This window comes from Pectinophora gossypiella, chromosome 4 (assembly GCF_024362695.1).
Source record: "Pectinophora gossypiella chromosome 4, ilPecGoss1.1, whole genome shotgun sequence".
In the NCBI taxonomy this organism is placed as follows: domain Eukaryota; kingdom Metazoa; phylum Arthropoda; class Insecta; order Lepidoptera; family Gelechiidae; genus Pectinophora; species Pectinophora gossypiella.
The window spans coordinates 2,128,816-2,142,585 of NC_065407.1; the positions used below are offsets into that span (position 1 = coordinate 2,128,816).

Consider the following 13,770-nt stretch of genomic DNA (forward strand, 5'->3'; position numbering starts at 1 on the left):
TGGGCCGAAATTAACTGCAGACCATCGAAGAGCGCGCCTTAACTTTGCACGTGAGCACCTAAATTGGTCATACCTACAGTGGAGCAAAGTTCTCTTTTCTGATGAGTGTAAAATTATGCTGTATGGTAACAACGGAAGGAACAAGGTCTATAGAAGAGACGGAGAACGCTATGCACAATGCTGCATTGAAGAAAAGGTCAGCTATGGTGGCGGTTCGTGGACGGTTTGGGGAGGAATCAGCGCCGACGGTAAGACAGAGCTTGCTTTCGTGTCTGGGCCACGTCTGCCTGCACTAAACTGTCATCGGTACGTCGAAGAGTGTCTCGAGCCTCATGTGATGCCCTATGCACATTTTATTGGCAACGGCTTCATATTCATGCACGACAATGCAAGGGCTCACACCGCGGGCGTCGTACGAGATTATCTTAACGAAGTTGATATCTCTATTATGGAATGGCCAGCAAGAAGCCCGGACATGAATCCCATTGAACATCTGTGGGATGAATTAAAGAGACGAATTCGAGCAAGAGATCCTGCCCCAGAAACACTTAGCCAGCTGCAAGATGCAATCCAAGAGGAATGGGACAATATACCACAGCATGTGATCGTGACTCTCATCCGATCGATGAAGAACCGTATGGAAGCAGTAATTAGAGCTCGGGGGGGGAATACAAGTTATTAAATAAACGTTTTTTAGCTTTTTTTTTCATTTACGTGTGTTGTTTTATCCATTTCCTTTATACTCCATACGGAATAAAAATGACTCATTTAACAAAATACGAAACCTATGAAAAATTCATTTAAATTTAGAACATTAACATTAAGATTTGATAAGCTCATATTACTCACTATTAAACGACATTTAACATTTATTCCTAAATGTACACATTTTTCTGATAATCCTGACAAAACGTAAACTTGCAAGGTGTTTCGATTTTTTTGATGAGAAGTGTATTATATTAATCATATTTTCAGCAGACCTAGCACACTAACTGCGCGAGTAGAGCGAATAAATGTCAAAGTGCGAGTTGTCAAATTTGACGTCTGTCAAATTTGACGCAACGCGACGCGACACAAAATAAGGTCTTGGAAATATCTTATTATTGTATATTGTTTTATAGAAGAGGCAAAACAAAGAAAAAACATATACCTATTTTAACAATTAATGAGAAAATTGTAAGTTTTTAACATCATTTGTGGGAAATTGTGTGACGTATTTTTCATATTCAATTATTTTTATTAACTCACGACGAGTTAAGGTTCCTTGTTCACGCATCTACTTGCTCGCGACTTGAATAATAATATGAAAAATACGTCACACAATTTCACACAAATGATATTAAAAATTACAATTTTCTCATTAATTGTTAAAATAGGTATATGTTTTTTCTCTGTTTTGCCTCTTCTATAAAGCAATATACAATAATAAGATATTTCCAAGACCTTATTTTGTGTCGCGTCGCGTCGCGTCTCGCTTACATAGTACTAGGCCTGCAGGTTAAATAAAATATTGTATAAAATACATATAATACTTTATTTGCCTTAACATGTTAACACAGAATGCGTTACGTACAGCTTGTTAGACTAGTCAACATTCGTATATTTTAACAAACAGTAAGTAGCTCCAAAGATTCTGATACAAAGTAAAAACGGGCTATTCAAAATATATCTGAATTTGGTACGTACTTAAGCATAGGTTTAAGTATATTACGGAGATATTATGAACAAAATTAAGTATATTTTACACAGAGGATAGTTTAACAACAATTCACAATATTAGAAACCACGACGAACAATCATATCTATAATATTTCGTGGCTGACTTTGCAAACTGACGTATCTGCAGTTTTTTGCTAAAATAATTTGTCTTATTGCCAATAACAAAAGGTGTAAATCAGATTCGCTAAAAATCTCAGATACGGCAGTTAGCTAAGTCAGTGACGATTTGGTGGGCAGTTTCCCCCTTCAAATGCCATGAAAGTTATTAAAAAGTATAATATTTATTTACTACATTTTATTCCAATACATTAACACTAACATTATTTACACTTATTTTATCTAATTAAATACTTAAGCAATTTGATTTTCGTGAGATTAAAACGAAATTCGAGAATTTTAGACCACGTCTTGTTAAGTTTATAAAAATATACAATTCACGATTTCAACATTAGAAAATACATAAATATATGAAATTCCAAGATTTAGTGCTTTTACGTAACAATTGCTTAGTGCACCTTATACCACAGCCAAAGGCAAACATAAAATACCTTACACAACGCTATAATACAACGAACTCATTTAAGAGAAATTAAGAAGACTAGAATCGATTTCTTTTTAAATATAAACATAATAAACTACAGAGATTCATTTAAAAATAGCTTTCAGGTACATAAGTCATTAATTTATTATACAACTGGTACTGATGTAAGTATGAGACTTTAAAACAGACAGGAATACGTCTGTCTTCGACAGCCTCGAGAACTTCGTGCATGACCAGTGATGTGCCGGTAAAAACTCTTTAATAGAAAGGACATTGGCAGCTTTTTTTTCAGATATATGCAGGGTGTTAGTGACATCGTAACGAAAACTTTGAGGGATGATTCAGACCATGATTCTGAGTTGATATCAAGTGGAATTTTCCGCCGCAAAAGTATGGAACTGAAAATAATTTAAAAAAACAAAAAAAATCCGACAGGAAATTCCACTTGATATCAACTCAGAATCATGGTCTGAACCATCCCCCTCATTATTCGTTACGTTGTCTCTAACACCCATACCTACTTGTTTGGCTATCTGTATGTACTTGTACGGGGTGTAAGTGACATCGTAACAAATACTGAGAGGGATGATTCAGCTCATTATTCTGAGTTAATATCAAGTGGAATTTTCCATAGCAAAAGTATAGAATTGAAAATAATTTTAAAAAACAAAAAATAAAAACATGAATTTTCCGACGGATAATTCCACATATTAACTCAGAATCATAATCCGAATCATCTCCCTCAGTATTCGTTACGATGTCACTACCAGCCTATATTTACTCAGTAGGTAACATTACATGTTGCGATTCAGCTGGCAACGTCGCGCGTTGTTGTGCAACGTTGCCGTAAATGTTGAGCGTTACGTGTTGCGCGGTAGTTGTTGCCTAGTGGATATGAGGCTTTACTGTATTTGCGCACATTTGGCGCATTCGCGACACATTCGCTGAGTCTGCACGAAGCCTTACATTTCGTGTTACGTAGTTAAAAGCACAACAAATAGTGCAACCTTTGGCACCTAGTGAACTCACATAAGAACTTTAGATAATTAATCTAAAACATCACCGGGCGCGGTATGGCAACACATAAAGAGATCATAGCAATTATATTGCTAAATTATAAGACTTAAAATTATGCATTACTTTAAAACATTTCAGTCGAAATAGAGAGTAGAAAAAAGGAATGCTCATCGGAGTATCAAAATGTAGGGGAAGAATTGTGGCCATAATCCCTGTAAGTTTTATACAATCTTGATATATCTATTGTCAACCTTCTCTTGCCTACGTCGCTTCAATGATAGCGCTTGAGCTCAGGGAATACCTCCAGTAGGACCAGCTCAAATAGTTCCTGAAACAAAACAACGACCCAATGAGGACAAAAACTAGAAGCTCAAATGTAGGCGGCAGCACTGATGAGTGGTTCTAAATTATGACAGTTCTCCAGCCTGTCCAGCTCACCATAAAATTCGTGATAAATTGCTGTAAAATGTGGAGCAAATGGAGTGTATCCCGTCTGAAGGATGAATTACGAAAAAGAAAAACAGCCAGTTGCAAAAAGGCAGTCTTTCTTGAAAATAAGTATGTATGTGTAAGTATGTTATTAAGTATGTATGTATGTGTGTTAAGTGTATGTAAGTATGTTGTAAATGTGTTGTAAATGTTCGACTTTCCGATCCTTAGGAAATAAATATAACACTATTATTATGCAATTAAACGCTGCCCAAAGGGTTAAAGTATAAAAATATAACCAAAACAATTTGTATGTTTACTCAAATAGTATGGGGAACTGTCAACATTTAAGCACACTCAACAGTAGCGAGACATAAATAAACATTTCATTTATAAAAACCAATTATTTTTGTTAAAAAATTAACATTAATTTACATAATTTTATTCAGTTTCATATATTTTTATGGTTTAGCTGCTCCAGTGTGCCTCCCTTTCTATCTGCGCGCGCAATGCTAATTCTACCACAGATAATAGAAAAAAGAATCGCCACCACTGTTGCCTGTTTTCACAAACACTATAATTTGGAAATGTGTTATTTTTTTTCTCACAAATGCATTGAAAACCGTCGAATGAAACGCGTGAGCTTTGCCATTCGACCACGGCTATCTGCTAAACATACATACATAAACTCACGCCTATTTCCCACCGGGGTAAGCAGAGACTATAGAATTCCATTTGCTTCGATCCTGACACACTTCTCTTGCTTCCTCCACATTCATCAATCGCTTCATACACGCACGCCGGTTCAGAGTAGATCGTATTGAACCTTTTCTAAGGACATCTCCAATCTATCAAGCTATCTGCTAAACATGACAAAAAAAAAAAATTCTAGTTTCACATTTTTTTGGAGCGTGTAGTTTTCAAACTTGTTTTATGTCAGACGTTAGCCGGAAAAGTAAAAGAAAGAAGAAAAATGTAGGTAATCAAATTATCCAGCTCAAAAGCACATTAACCTTTGTAACCCACCACACATTCCGCATCCAAACGTCAGAGTGTGGATACACTTGCGGCCCCCATCATCGATCAATTATTGCAAGCGACACTTTTAGCGTAACGTGTTTTTAGCAGCCGACAAGGTAATAATTATAGAACGGCCATCGCGTGATATGTATATGATACTCGGAGTTCCGAGAGCACTCAGATTGAATGCGTGGGCGCCGGCATTTATACCGTCTCGGTTTATTTGCGTTTGATATACGGCCCAGTACAGGTCAAAACGCGGGAAGTGAAATGTGATTTGAGACAATGAATAAAGAATCTGTGATTTAGTCAGTAAATGCTTATAATAAGACTTATTAAAAGCCAATAAAATACACTTCTCATCATAAAAGATTTAATCACCTCGCAAGTTTATATTTCTTAACGATTATTGGACAAAAGTTGGAATTAAAAAATAAAAGGTTTTTAATTCTGAATGGTGATTTTTCAAAAGTGTTTCGATTTTTAAAATGAATTAAAAATATATAGCTTTGTCAAATAAATAGGCTGATTTATGTGCCATGTGTTTCTAAAAAGTTTAAATGGTGACTTGAGGTTTTTTATCTGTGAAAGTGTTTAAAAGTGTCACAATGCCGATCCTATTCAGTGCAGTGGCGTACAAAAAGAAGTTTCTATCAAAATACGCGTCGTGTGACGGTAACTTTATGGAGATCGCGGAAGAAGTGCTCACAAAACTTCCACCTACAAATCAAAAGATGACGTATTCTCATGGACGTTACTTGTTTCATTTTATTGCTGAACGCGATCACTTTTATTTCTGCATTACTGATAAAGTAAGTATACAGGGTGTTAGTGACATCGTAACGAATACTGAAGGGGATAATTTAAACCATGATTCTGGGTTAATATCAAGTGGATTTTTTATTTTCGTTGGCTATAAGAAATTTCATAAAACACAACGACTTTTCGATGTATGATAGGTAAGGTGCAAAAGTCCAGTCAGTTTCTTGCAAAGTAATACTTATATAATTATAGTAATATAGCACTTAAGACCTCCTGGTTACATGTCGTTTCTGCAATAGACCAAAAACAACTTACAAAAATATACATTTTATATTTATGACAACTAATGGTACAATATTTCACCACAAATAATTCGCTGGACTAACTGACTGCACTTTTGCTCTTTGATTTTTGCAGGTTTAATTAGCTACATAATGAAAACCAAATTCAATTTATAATGCAAGCAAGTGGAATTAAGTGGTCTCTGCTTACCACAGTGGGAAATAGGCGTGAGTTTATGTATGTATTGTCCAAACCAAATTATCATTGTAATTTACAATTTATGAAACGGGCCTCAGGTATAGTGAAAACTGAGCAAAGACACGTAACATATGGTAACAGGTGGTGTGAAATATCTCCGACATTAACTCTGACCGCATGCGCTGTGTGAACTCCAACACAAACAAACCTTGACGTTATGCGACTAAAAATAAACATATTACCTGATTAATGTATTTAATGATCGAAAAAAAAATGGAAAAGACATCCCTGTATCTTAACCAAAGGGAAAACATCTGCAATAGCTTGCATTGCACTAGCTTCAAATTCTGTAGTAAATGTATTTGGGTTGAATTCCGGTACACGACTCTTTATGAGTTGAAGCATGATCTTGTAAGTTTCCTTTTTTTTATTCGGAAGTAGGCAATAAACATTTTTTTTGGTTAAATTTGCCCCGAGAAGGAGCAGGCAAAGGAACATAGCCATACAGCCTGGTCAAATGAAATTTTTCTTCATGTGATTTCTTGAATTAGTTTTCTGTCTTCAATAAATTGTTTTCGGAGGCTGGAGCCATTTCCTTTGTTTATTTTTTTTATAAACAACAGGCACAATGCTATTTGTTTCATCGGAACTTCCGATGTCTACACGAAGTGTATATAGCTGTGTAAAAGGCGGTATCGCGCTTTAAATGTGCCATCACCAAACACATGTTTTGCTGTTTTTAAGATTTGTCTTGCATCGAGACTCACAAACAGAAGTATTCTGCACTCATTGTGAGAATAATCTGCTAGGAGAAAACTTTCAAATTTTGGTGGGACTGTAACTTCATCAACTTTCAAAAATCTGGTTAGAGTACTATGGGGCAGAAGGCAAGAGGGAAACCACTGCTCTATTTTTCCCTAAAAAGTAGCACGGAGAATGCTACATCGACATGAGCGTGTCTCTTAAATTAGTGATGTGTGATAATTATATTCTTCGTCATTTCCGTAGATATGTCAACGGTCCAGAGCATTCCTGTTTCTGAACGAAATAAAGCGACGGTTCACAAGAAGGCAAGGGTCTGCTTTCTGCCAAGTCCTCTCCGATGAGATGTATCGATATAGCGAAGACTACAACACTATTATGATAAGGAAGGGCGAGCTCGATGAACTGAATACCATCGGTGTAGGATGCAGTGGTAGGTATTGATTTGTTTTAAAAAAAAACTTTCGTTAAAAGTTATTTAAAAAAAACTGCTTCATTTTTTGAAAAATCGTTCACATCTGTAGTAATCCGACCCGAAGCCGTAGTTGATATGTTTGTAGAATATTTAATGATTGTATAATAATCGAATTTCAAAAATAAATGCGCATGGATTTAATTAATTAATTTTGGAGATGTATACTTTGATGTATAAACAATTTGGTCAATAATTTAAAAAAATAGTTAACTATTCCGATTTTCAATTTGATTCGGCGCGTCAAGTCTCCTTGGCGATATTTAGTTTTTATTTTAAATACTTGTATAGTAAACATCTTGTTATTTTTTGTTTTTTATTGCATAGTGCATACATAAAGACATTGGATTTCAGTGTTTGTATAAATATTATTTTCATTTTCAGACTCCATCCTCGGCGGGAAAATACTCTTCGTAAACAATCCTGAAGAATTGAGATACAGTGTAAATTCCATTATTATTTTTTTCCTTTGATGGGTTTGCTCTTGGCCCCAGACTTGCGCGAAGGTCGAGGTCTAAGATGCCGGAAGGTGCATGTTCACTCTGGCCTTGAAAGCACTCGGGTTATATGCATTCGGAAATACAGAAGACGGCAGAGAATTCCACTCTTTAGCAGTGCGCACAATGAAGGACGATGCGAAGCGCTTTGTGCGAATAGTTGGGATATCCACCAAATAGGGGTACGTCTGGAAGTCCAATGATAAAAGGGTGGAATGAGCTCGTGTATATTGCGAATCATGTTGATTTGTATGTGGTAAAAGCCGTTCCACTAACCCGCATTGGGACAGCGTGGTGGAGTATACTCCATGCCCCCTCCAGTTAATTAAGGGGACGCCTGTGCCCAGCAGTAGGACGTATCTTCTTATCCGTTTATCCACGTACGTACGGACGTATTTTCTTATTTTTTTGTTGGGATGTAGGGCTCGAATAACAGATTTCCACTCCTCTCTGTAGCTTGCTCCCATGACATGAGTGGGACAAGTATAGGCTGTTTATGTATGTAATATAATAGCTGTTAGAAGTTAAAAGATGTGTATGTATTGTATACCTAAAGCCGGATGCAAACAATGCAAGGCATGTGCCGCGTGCTAACGAGCGAAATCAAAGATGACCAACTCAGTATTAACGTATAATAAAGAGTAAAAGATCACAAAAATAATAATGTAAAAAACCTTACTTAACACCCCAGTTGCTATGCGCCATATAACCAACAATACCTAGGCAACGGGGGTTGCCAGATCTGACGCCAACATCGTGCGCGCCATGCGCCGCGTGCCCCGCAATGCGTACCATGATATTCGTGGCGAGGCATATGCTTCGCTCATATTTCACAGCATGCGGCGTGCGGGGCACATGCTTCGCAATGTTTGTATCAGTCTTTTTTATTTTTCTTTTCAGACCACCACCCTCGTGGGAGAAACTTCTTACACACCGTCAATAGATAACATAGAATGTAAAAGAACCTCTAGATATTTCTTCTATATTATTATAACTGTGATACTTGTGCTTTTGTGGTTAGTTATGTCTTCCTCAGGACCGATATATTTAGTATCAGTAGCATGTATTTGTGTACTTTTAATTTTAAAATTTACTAAAAGTAAAAACGATTAGTTCTTAGCTTTTGAATTATACAGCATTATTTTTTATTCTCCCCTAAAACTCTCCTGGGTCGCTGTGGCAATACCACACTGCCAAAGAAACCATAATGTCATACTAGATTTATTTTATGATCGATTATATGGTTCATAATGAGGGTGTTTGATATTTTATCTAGCGCTATCCCCGATAGCATGGTAGCCGCGGTTGCCCGGTTGGTAGAATGCTTGCCTCTCACTTTGAGGTCGCAGGTTCGAACCCAGCACAGACCTAAACCAATGATTTGTTTTCGAATTCATGTTTGAACCATAAATGATTACCACGTGTTCAGCGGTGAAGGAAAACATCATGAGGAAACCCACATTCATGGCATGTGACCTAACCTGTATTGGGCTGGTTTTCCCTTCACGGGCGGTAAAAGGGGTGTTAAAAAGGCCACATCAAAGCAATTCATCTAAAAAAATTTAATGTTATTTGATATTTGTTTGCATTGCGCACTTAATTTTATATGCGCAAATGTGAAATTGCAATTTTTGTTTTTAGATGAATTGCTTCGATGTGACCTTTTAACCCCCCCTGATGCACGTAATGTAGAATGATCTAGAACAAAGACGTTTCCTACTGGACACCTTTTGATAATTTAGATCGCGTCTATTAGCTGTCACATCACGCTTTAAAGACGACACTACAAATTAAAAATTAGTGGCCGAAATACGTCCATCATATTATGATTCAACGCTGTCAGATTTTCTGAAGACTGACTAGGGTCGTCGTGCATTTTACGCCAATTAACTCACACACAAGTATTATTTTTTATATATCTGTGGTGTAATAATATGTGTGGATATTATTGTACATGCTCGACAAATGCCGCCTAGTGAAGACTAAGCTTAACGCTATTCCTTTTTTTCTGGATTCAAAATGACATGGTCGAACCGAAACGGCGAAGGAAAACCGTATCCCACATTCCCGAGAAATGTATTTTCGGAAATATGTGACTTGACTTGTAATTGGTTACTTGACAACCTAATCAAGAGTAACTTTTTAGGAGACGTCAAAACGAAAGTTTTCTTTAGAGTTTGTGCGAAAATACTCTCCTGTCACGTCACCAATAAAAGCGGTCAAACGTCGTACTCATTGTTGCTAAATTCATAAATAAAATTCGAAAATAAGTCGAAAAGTAAAATGAGATTCATTGTTGTACACTGGCTTCTATTTCTAGATTAGCATTTTATAATTTCTCTTTGACTCAGTCAAATGCCCAATTGGGCTGGTATTCCCTTAGAGTAGCTTCTGTAAAGAACTGGACCTTTTCCACTTTTAGGTTAGGATGACGCTTGGGAGATACCGATATTGATTGATCGGCCTTGTCTGGTCTGAATAGTAGGAGTGGGAAGAAGATACTTACATAGAAGAGCTGCTTGTTGTGCGTGGTGTGTTGCAGCGTGTGGAAGAGCTTGTTGGCGCCGCGCGCGGCCGCCTGCTCGCCCACCAGCGACGCCAGCGCGTCACACACCGCGTCACACAGCTGCTGCCGCGCCAGCGTCACCGTGTGCTCTGGCGGGCGCGGGGAACACGTTAACATAACAACACATAACATAAGCTCACGACCATATCCCAATTGTAGAGGTACGGTCACGAATACTAATATGTCACATTAACATTTTTGACAAATTAAACCGTAAGTCTCATTAAATGTCAAATATGACAGTGCGACAGGGTTCTAAAGTGAGTACATGTTATTGCTCATGCATGACTGTACATCCATTGCAAGATTATTTATTTATTTATTTGTACACAATAGAACACAGAAAGAAACACACAAAGAAATTAGACAGTACAGGAACTAAGATGAACAAGATGAACTAAGTACCCATACCTCACCGAGCAACGTTAACATAGCGACATAAACTCACGCCCGTAATCCCTAATGGGGTGGGCAGAACCATAAGTCATCATTAGACCTCAACTTGCAGCCACTGCTTATACGAAGTCCTAAGATGGAATATGATTAACCTTCTGGTGAGAAGGAATCAGCCTATTGCTATGGGCAATATTAGTCCATCATTATTTTGATTAGGTTCATCGTGTTAGTAAGGACACAATCCCACTGTGGGATTTTACGACATGCCTGGGAAGAGAAAAAGTTAAGTGTGTTATATGTTTTTTATTCGGTCCCACACACACGTTAAATACGGGTTAATACGGTAAACAAAAATACCACCGACAGGAAATAGGCATGAGTTTATAATGTATGCACAAAGATGCTATTGATGACTTTTGTGATCTTGCCTCTTGTGTTTTTGATGGTATCTTGATCGCGAAACTTCATCACTATGGAATAGCCGATAACACCATTGCTTTCTTGGAATCGTACGAGAGTGACTCCGTTCAGAGGGTTGTTGGCCACGGTGTTCAGGCTCAATTCTAGGTCCATTCCCATTCCTAGTTTTTATAAATGGTCAGTGACTAACTTAGAAGACAAAGATGCTTGACGAACCAATATTAGGCACCCAAATTACTGAAATAGTATTACAAAACATTTTGAGAACTCAGAAGAAAGTCTAGGGTCCTGTCGAGGCAGGACAGCCGGCGGCGGCGGGCGGGAGGGTTTTCCCGTGCAGGTACATTTTGGGATCGTTCCTGCGTGGACGTATAATGTAATTAAATTAACGCGTTTGCGTATGTATTCGTACAAATACGCGAATAAATTACAACCACCGTTATGTGTTTATTTGATCATATAATACGTGGTGTATTTTATACCTTTATCCTGAAAGTTCCTATTGGTAGTTGTCTCGCTGAGCACGCCGCCCGGCCACCACGACTTGAGCACCACACTGGTGTAGTAGTGCAGCATCTGCTCCGAGAACAGCCACGATATCGTCTCCTTGATCTGTCTGGAAGACGTAATGTTGGATAAGTTGTAGTAGTATTGTGGTTGTTTGTAGTGTTGGAATGTCACGCATTAACCCACGAGCAGTATCGGTGTAGACGTTATTCCACAAGAACTATAGTTCTTGAACACTATGCTGTTCCGGTGATTTATCTACTTGCAATATCCACAAACGAACATCGTGTATTGTATGACTATGTTGCAGCAAATAAACTTATTGGTAATTTGTACAAATATCCAAAACAGGTTAAGCCATTTAGTCGTGAAAGTGGAATGAAACATGTCACATGTGGCAGTGGAAATGCTCGTTCATATGACGGACTAACTCTTCTCCTTTTTATAGATACCATAGACAAATACAATATTTTCTTTATTGCGCATAGAAACGATTACAGACTAGACCTAACGTCTTTAACGCAGATTGCAAAGCTTAGCAGTATTACCGCTTCGTTTGACATTGTAAACGCAACTGAATCGAGTGTAGGCGAATGTTCAAAATCTAATCTAGGATTGTAAGATTTATATTATTTTATTTATTTGGCTCACAAAACAGGTTAGGATTACAACACTAAAAATAAGTACAAAAAAAATTGTTTTGAATTAGATCCCAGCCCAAGACATGTGTGCTCAGCGTAGCCAAATGTTACGAAACTTGTACGGAATGTTTGTTGCGGCATCTAGTTATAGGAGATGCTCTTCATCAAAAATCGCGTTTGAGCTAACCTGTTGATGGTCCTGCCATAAGTGATCTGCACGAAGGTGACGAGCGTCTTGCGCAGCCAGCGGAACACGCCGCGCATGTCGAACACTTCGCTTAAGAGCGCGTACAGCGGCTCCGCTATGCTGTCTCGCTCTTCGCTTAGACCACCCACACCTGGTAAACAAAATTATTTAGTAACAACCAATCATGTTTTGTAGTAATATTCATTTTTTACGATGTGAATAATCGGAGTGATTATAAAAAAAAAAACGGCCTCCGTGGTCCAGTGGCTGAGCGTTGGACTCACAGACGATCGACGAAGGAGGAGGACGATCCGGAGGTCCCAGGTTCGAATCTCGGTGGGGACATATCACAAAAATCACTTTGTGATCCCTAGTTTGGTTAAGACATTACAGGCTGATTACCTGATTGTCCAAAAAGTAAAATAATCCGTGCTTCGGAAGGCACGTTAAGCCGTTGGTCCCGGTTACTATTTACTGATGTAAGTAAGTAGTCGTTACATGAGCCATGTCAGGGGCCTTTGGCGGCTCAATAATAACCCTGACACCAGGGTTGATGAGGTTGGTAATTCACCTTACAACCCACACGATAGAAGAAGACAAAAAAAATCTCCAGTATGCGAATGTTTTTTTATGAATGTTTAGAATGTTAGATTATGAATGTATTTTTGTAACTCTACACGCCAGACACTCCTTACAAAAAAACATTGTTTAAGTGCGAGCGAAGCAGACAATACGCGCGCTCCTCCTTACTTTTTAACGGCTTACAACCATTTAGACTAAACAAAGAATAATACTACGTATAGAACGGTAAATCTCCGCCCACCGATTTGTATCGGGCGCCTACCTCTGGGTTTTTCTGATAGCCAAAAAACTTGATTTTAATAAATGGCGTCATTCATTTGTTCATTCATTCAAAGATACAGACAGCATGAGTGTAATGAAGTTTATTTTTACTTTTATTACATTTTTAATTTTAATAAAGAAGATAATTAGCATTTTGCTTATTTTTGTATAGCAACTCACCTTTCATAGCACCAGCAACATTCTTGTTAGCTGCGTCTGCGCCGTTGCCGTCCAGGTACAGAGATATCTCGTCCTCGTCGGCCGACAGATGCGCAAACGCCTCTCGCTCCTGGGACGACCGCGTCGTCGCTTCACTGCTTGTGCTGCAAATTATATTTTAAATCTAGTTAATCATTATCAACCGTAGGTGGTATGAAGTATATACTCCACCACGCTGCTCCACTGCGGGTTGGTGGAGGTGTTTTTACGGCTAATAGCCGGGCTGAACGTGCCCACGCAGCACGGAATCATCTTATTTTTTCGGACAATCGGGAGATTCAAGCCTGTACAA

The 13,770-nt window shown here is 38.1% G+C and overlaps 2 protein-coding genes across 5 annotated transcripts in view; one reads left to right on the top strand and one right to left on the bottom strand.

The window, feature by feature from the left end:
- The window catches only part of LOC126366205 (sorting nexin-25), a 278,282-nt gene that overhangs the window by 245,808 nt on the left and 18,704 nt on the right, over positions 1-13,770 (bottom strand). For 2 of the 4 annotated variants that reach the window (XR_007566317.1, XR_007566318.1), the window contains exons 13-17: positions 13,440-13,582; positions 12,417-12,567; positions 11,564-11,697; positions 10,206-10,354; positions 2,810-3,605 (exon numbers count right to left, since the gene is read on the bottom strand). Coding sequence is in view for 2 of the 4 variants with exons in the window: in XM_050009215.1 (XP_049865172.1) it covers positions 3,549-3,605; positions 10,206-10,354; positions 11,564-11,697; positions 12,417-12,567; positions 13,440-13,582 (634 nt within the window). In the remaining 2 variants the exon portion in view is untranslated. Of the gene's footprint in view, positions 1-1,510; positions 3,606-10,205; positions 10,355-10,577; positions 11,319-11,563; positions 11,698-12,416; positions 12,568-13,439; positions 13,583-13,770 lie in introns of those variants that run through there. The other 2 variants (XM_050009215.1, XM_050009216.1) reach the window with 2 other exon arrangements.
- On the top strand, positions 4,913-8,832 carry LOC126366332 (vesicle-associated membrane protein 7-like). Its single transcript, XM_050009446.1, has 4 exons — positions 4,913-5,538; positions 6,977-7,163; positions 7,587-7,645; positions 8,600-8,832. The coding sequence occupies exons 1-4, from the start codon at positions 5,335-5,337 to the stop codon at positions 8,810-8,812; spliced, it is 663 nt and encodes a 220-aa protein (XP_049865403.1). The 5' UTR covers positions 4,913-5,334; the 3' UTR covers positions 8,813-8,832.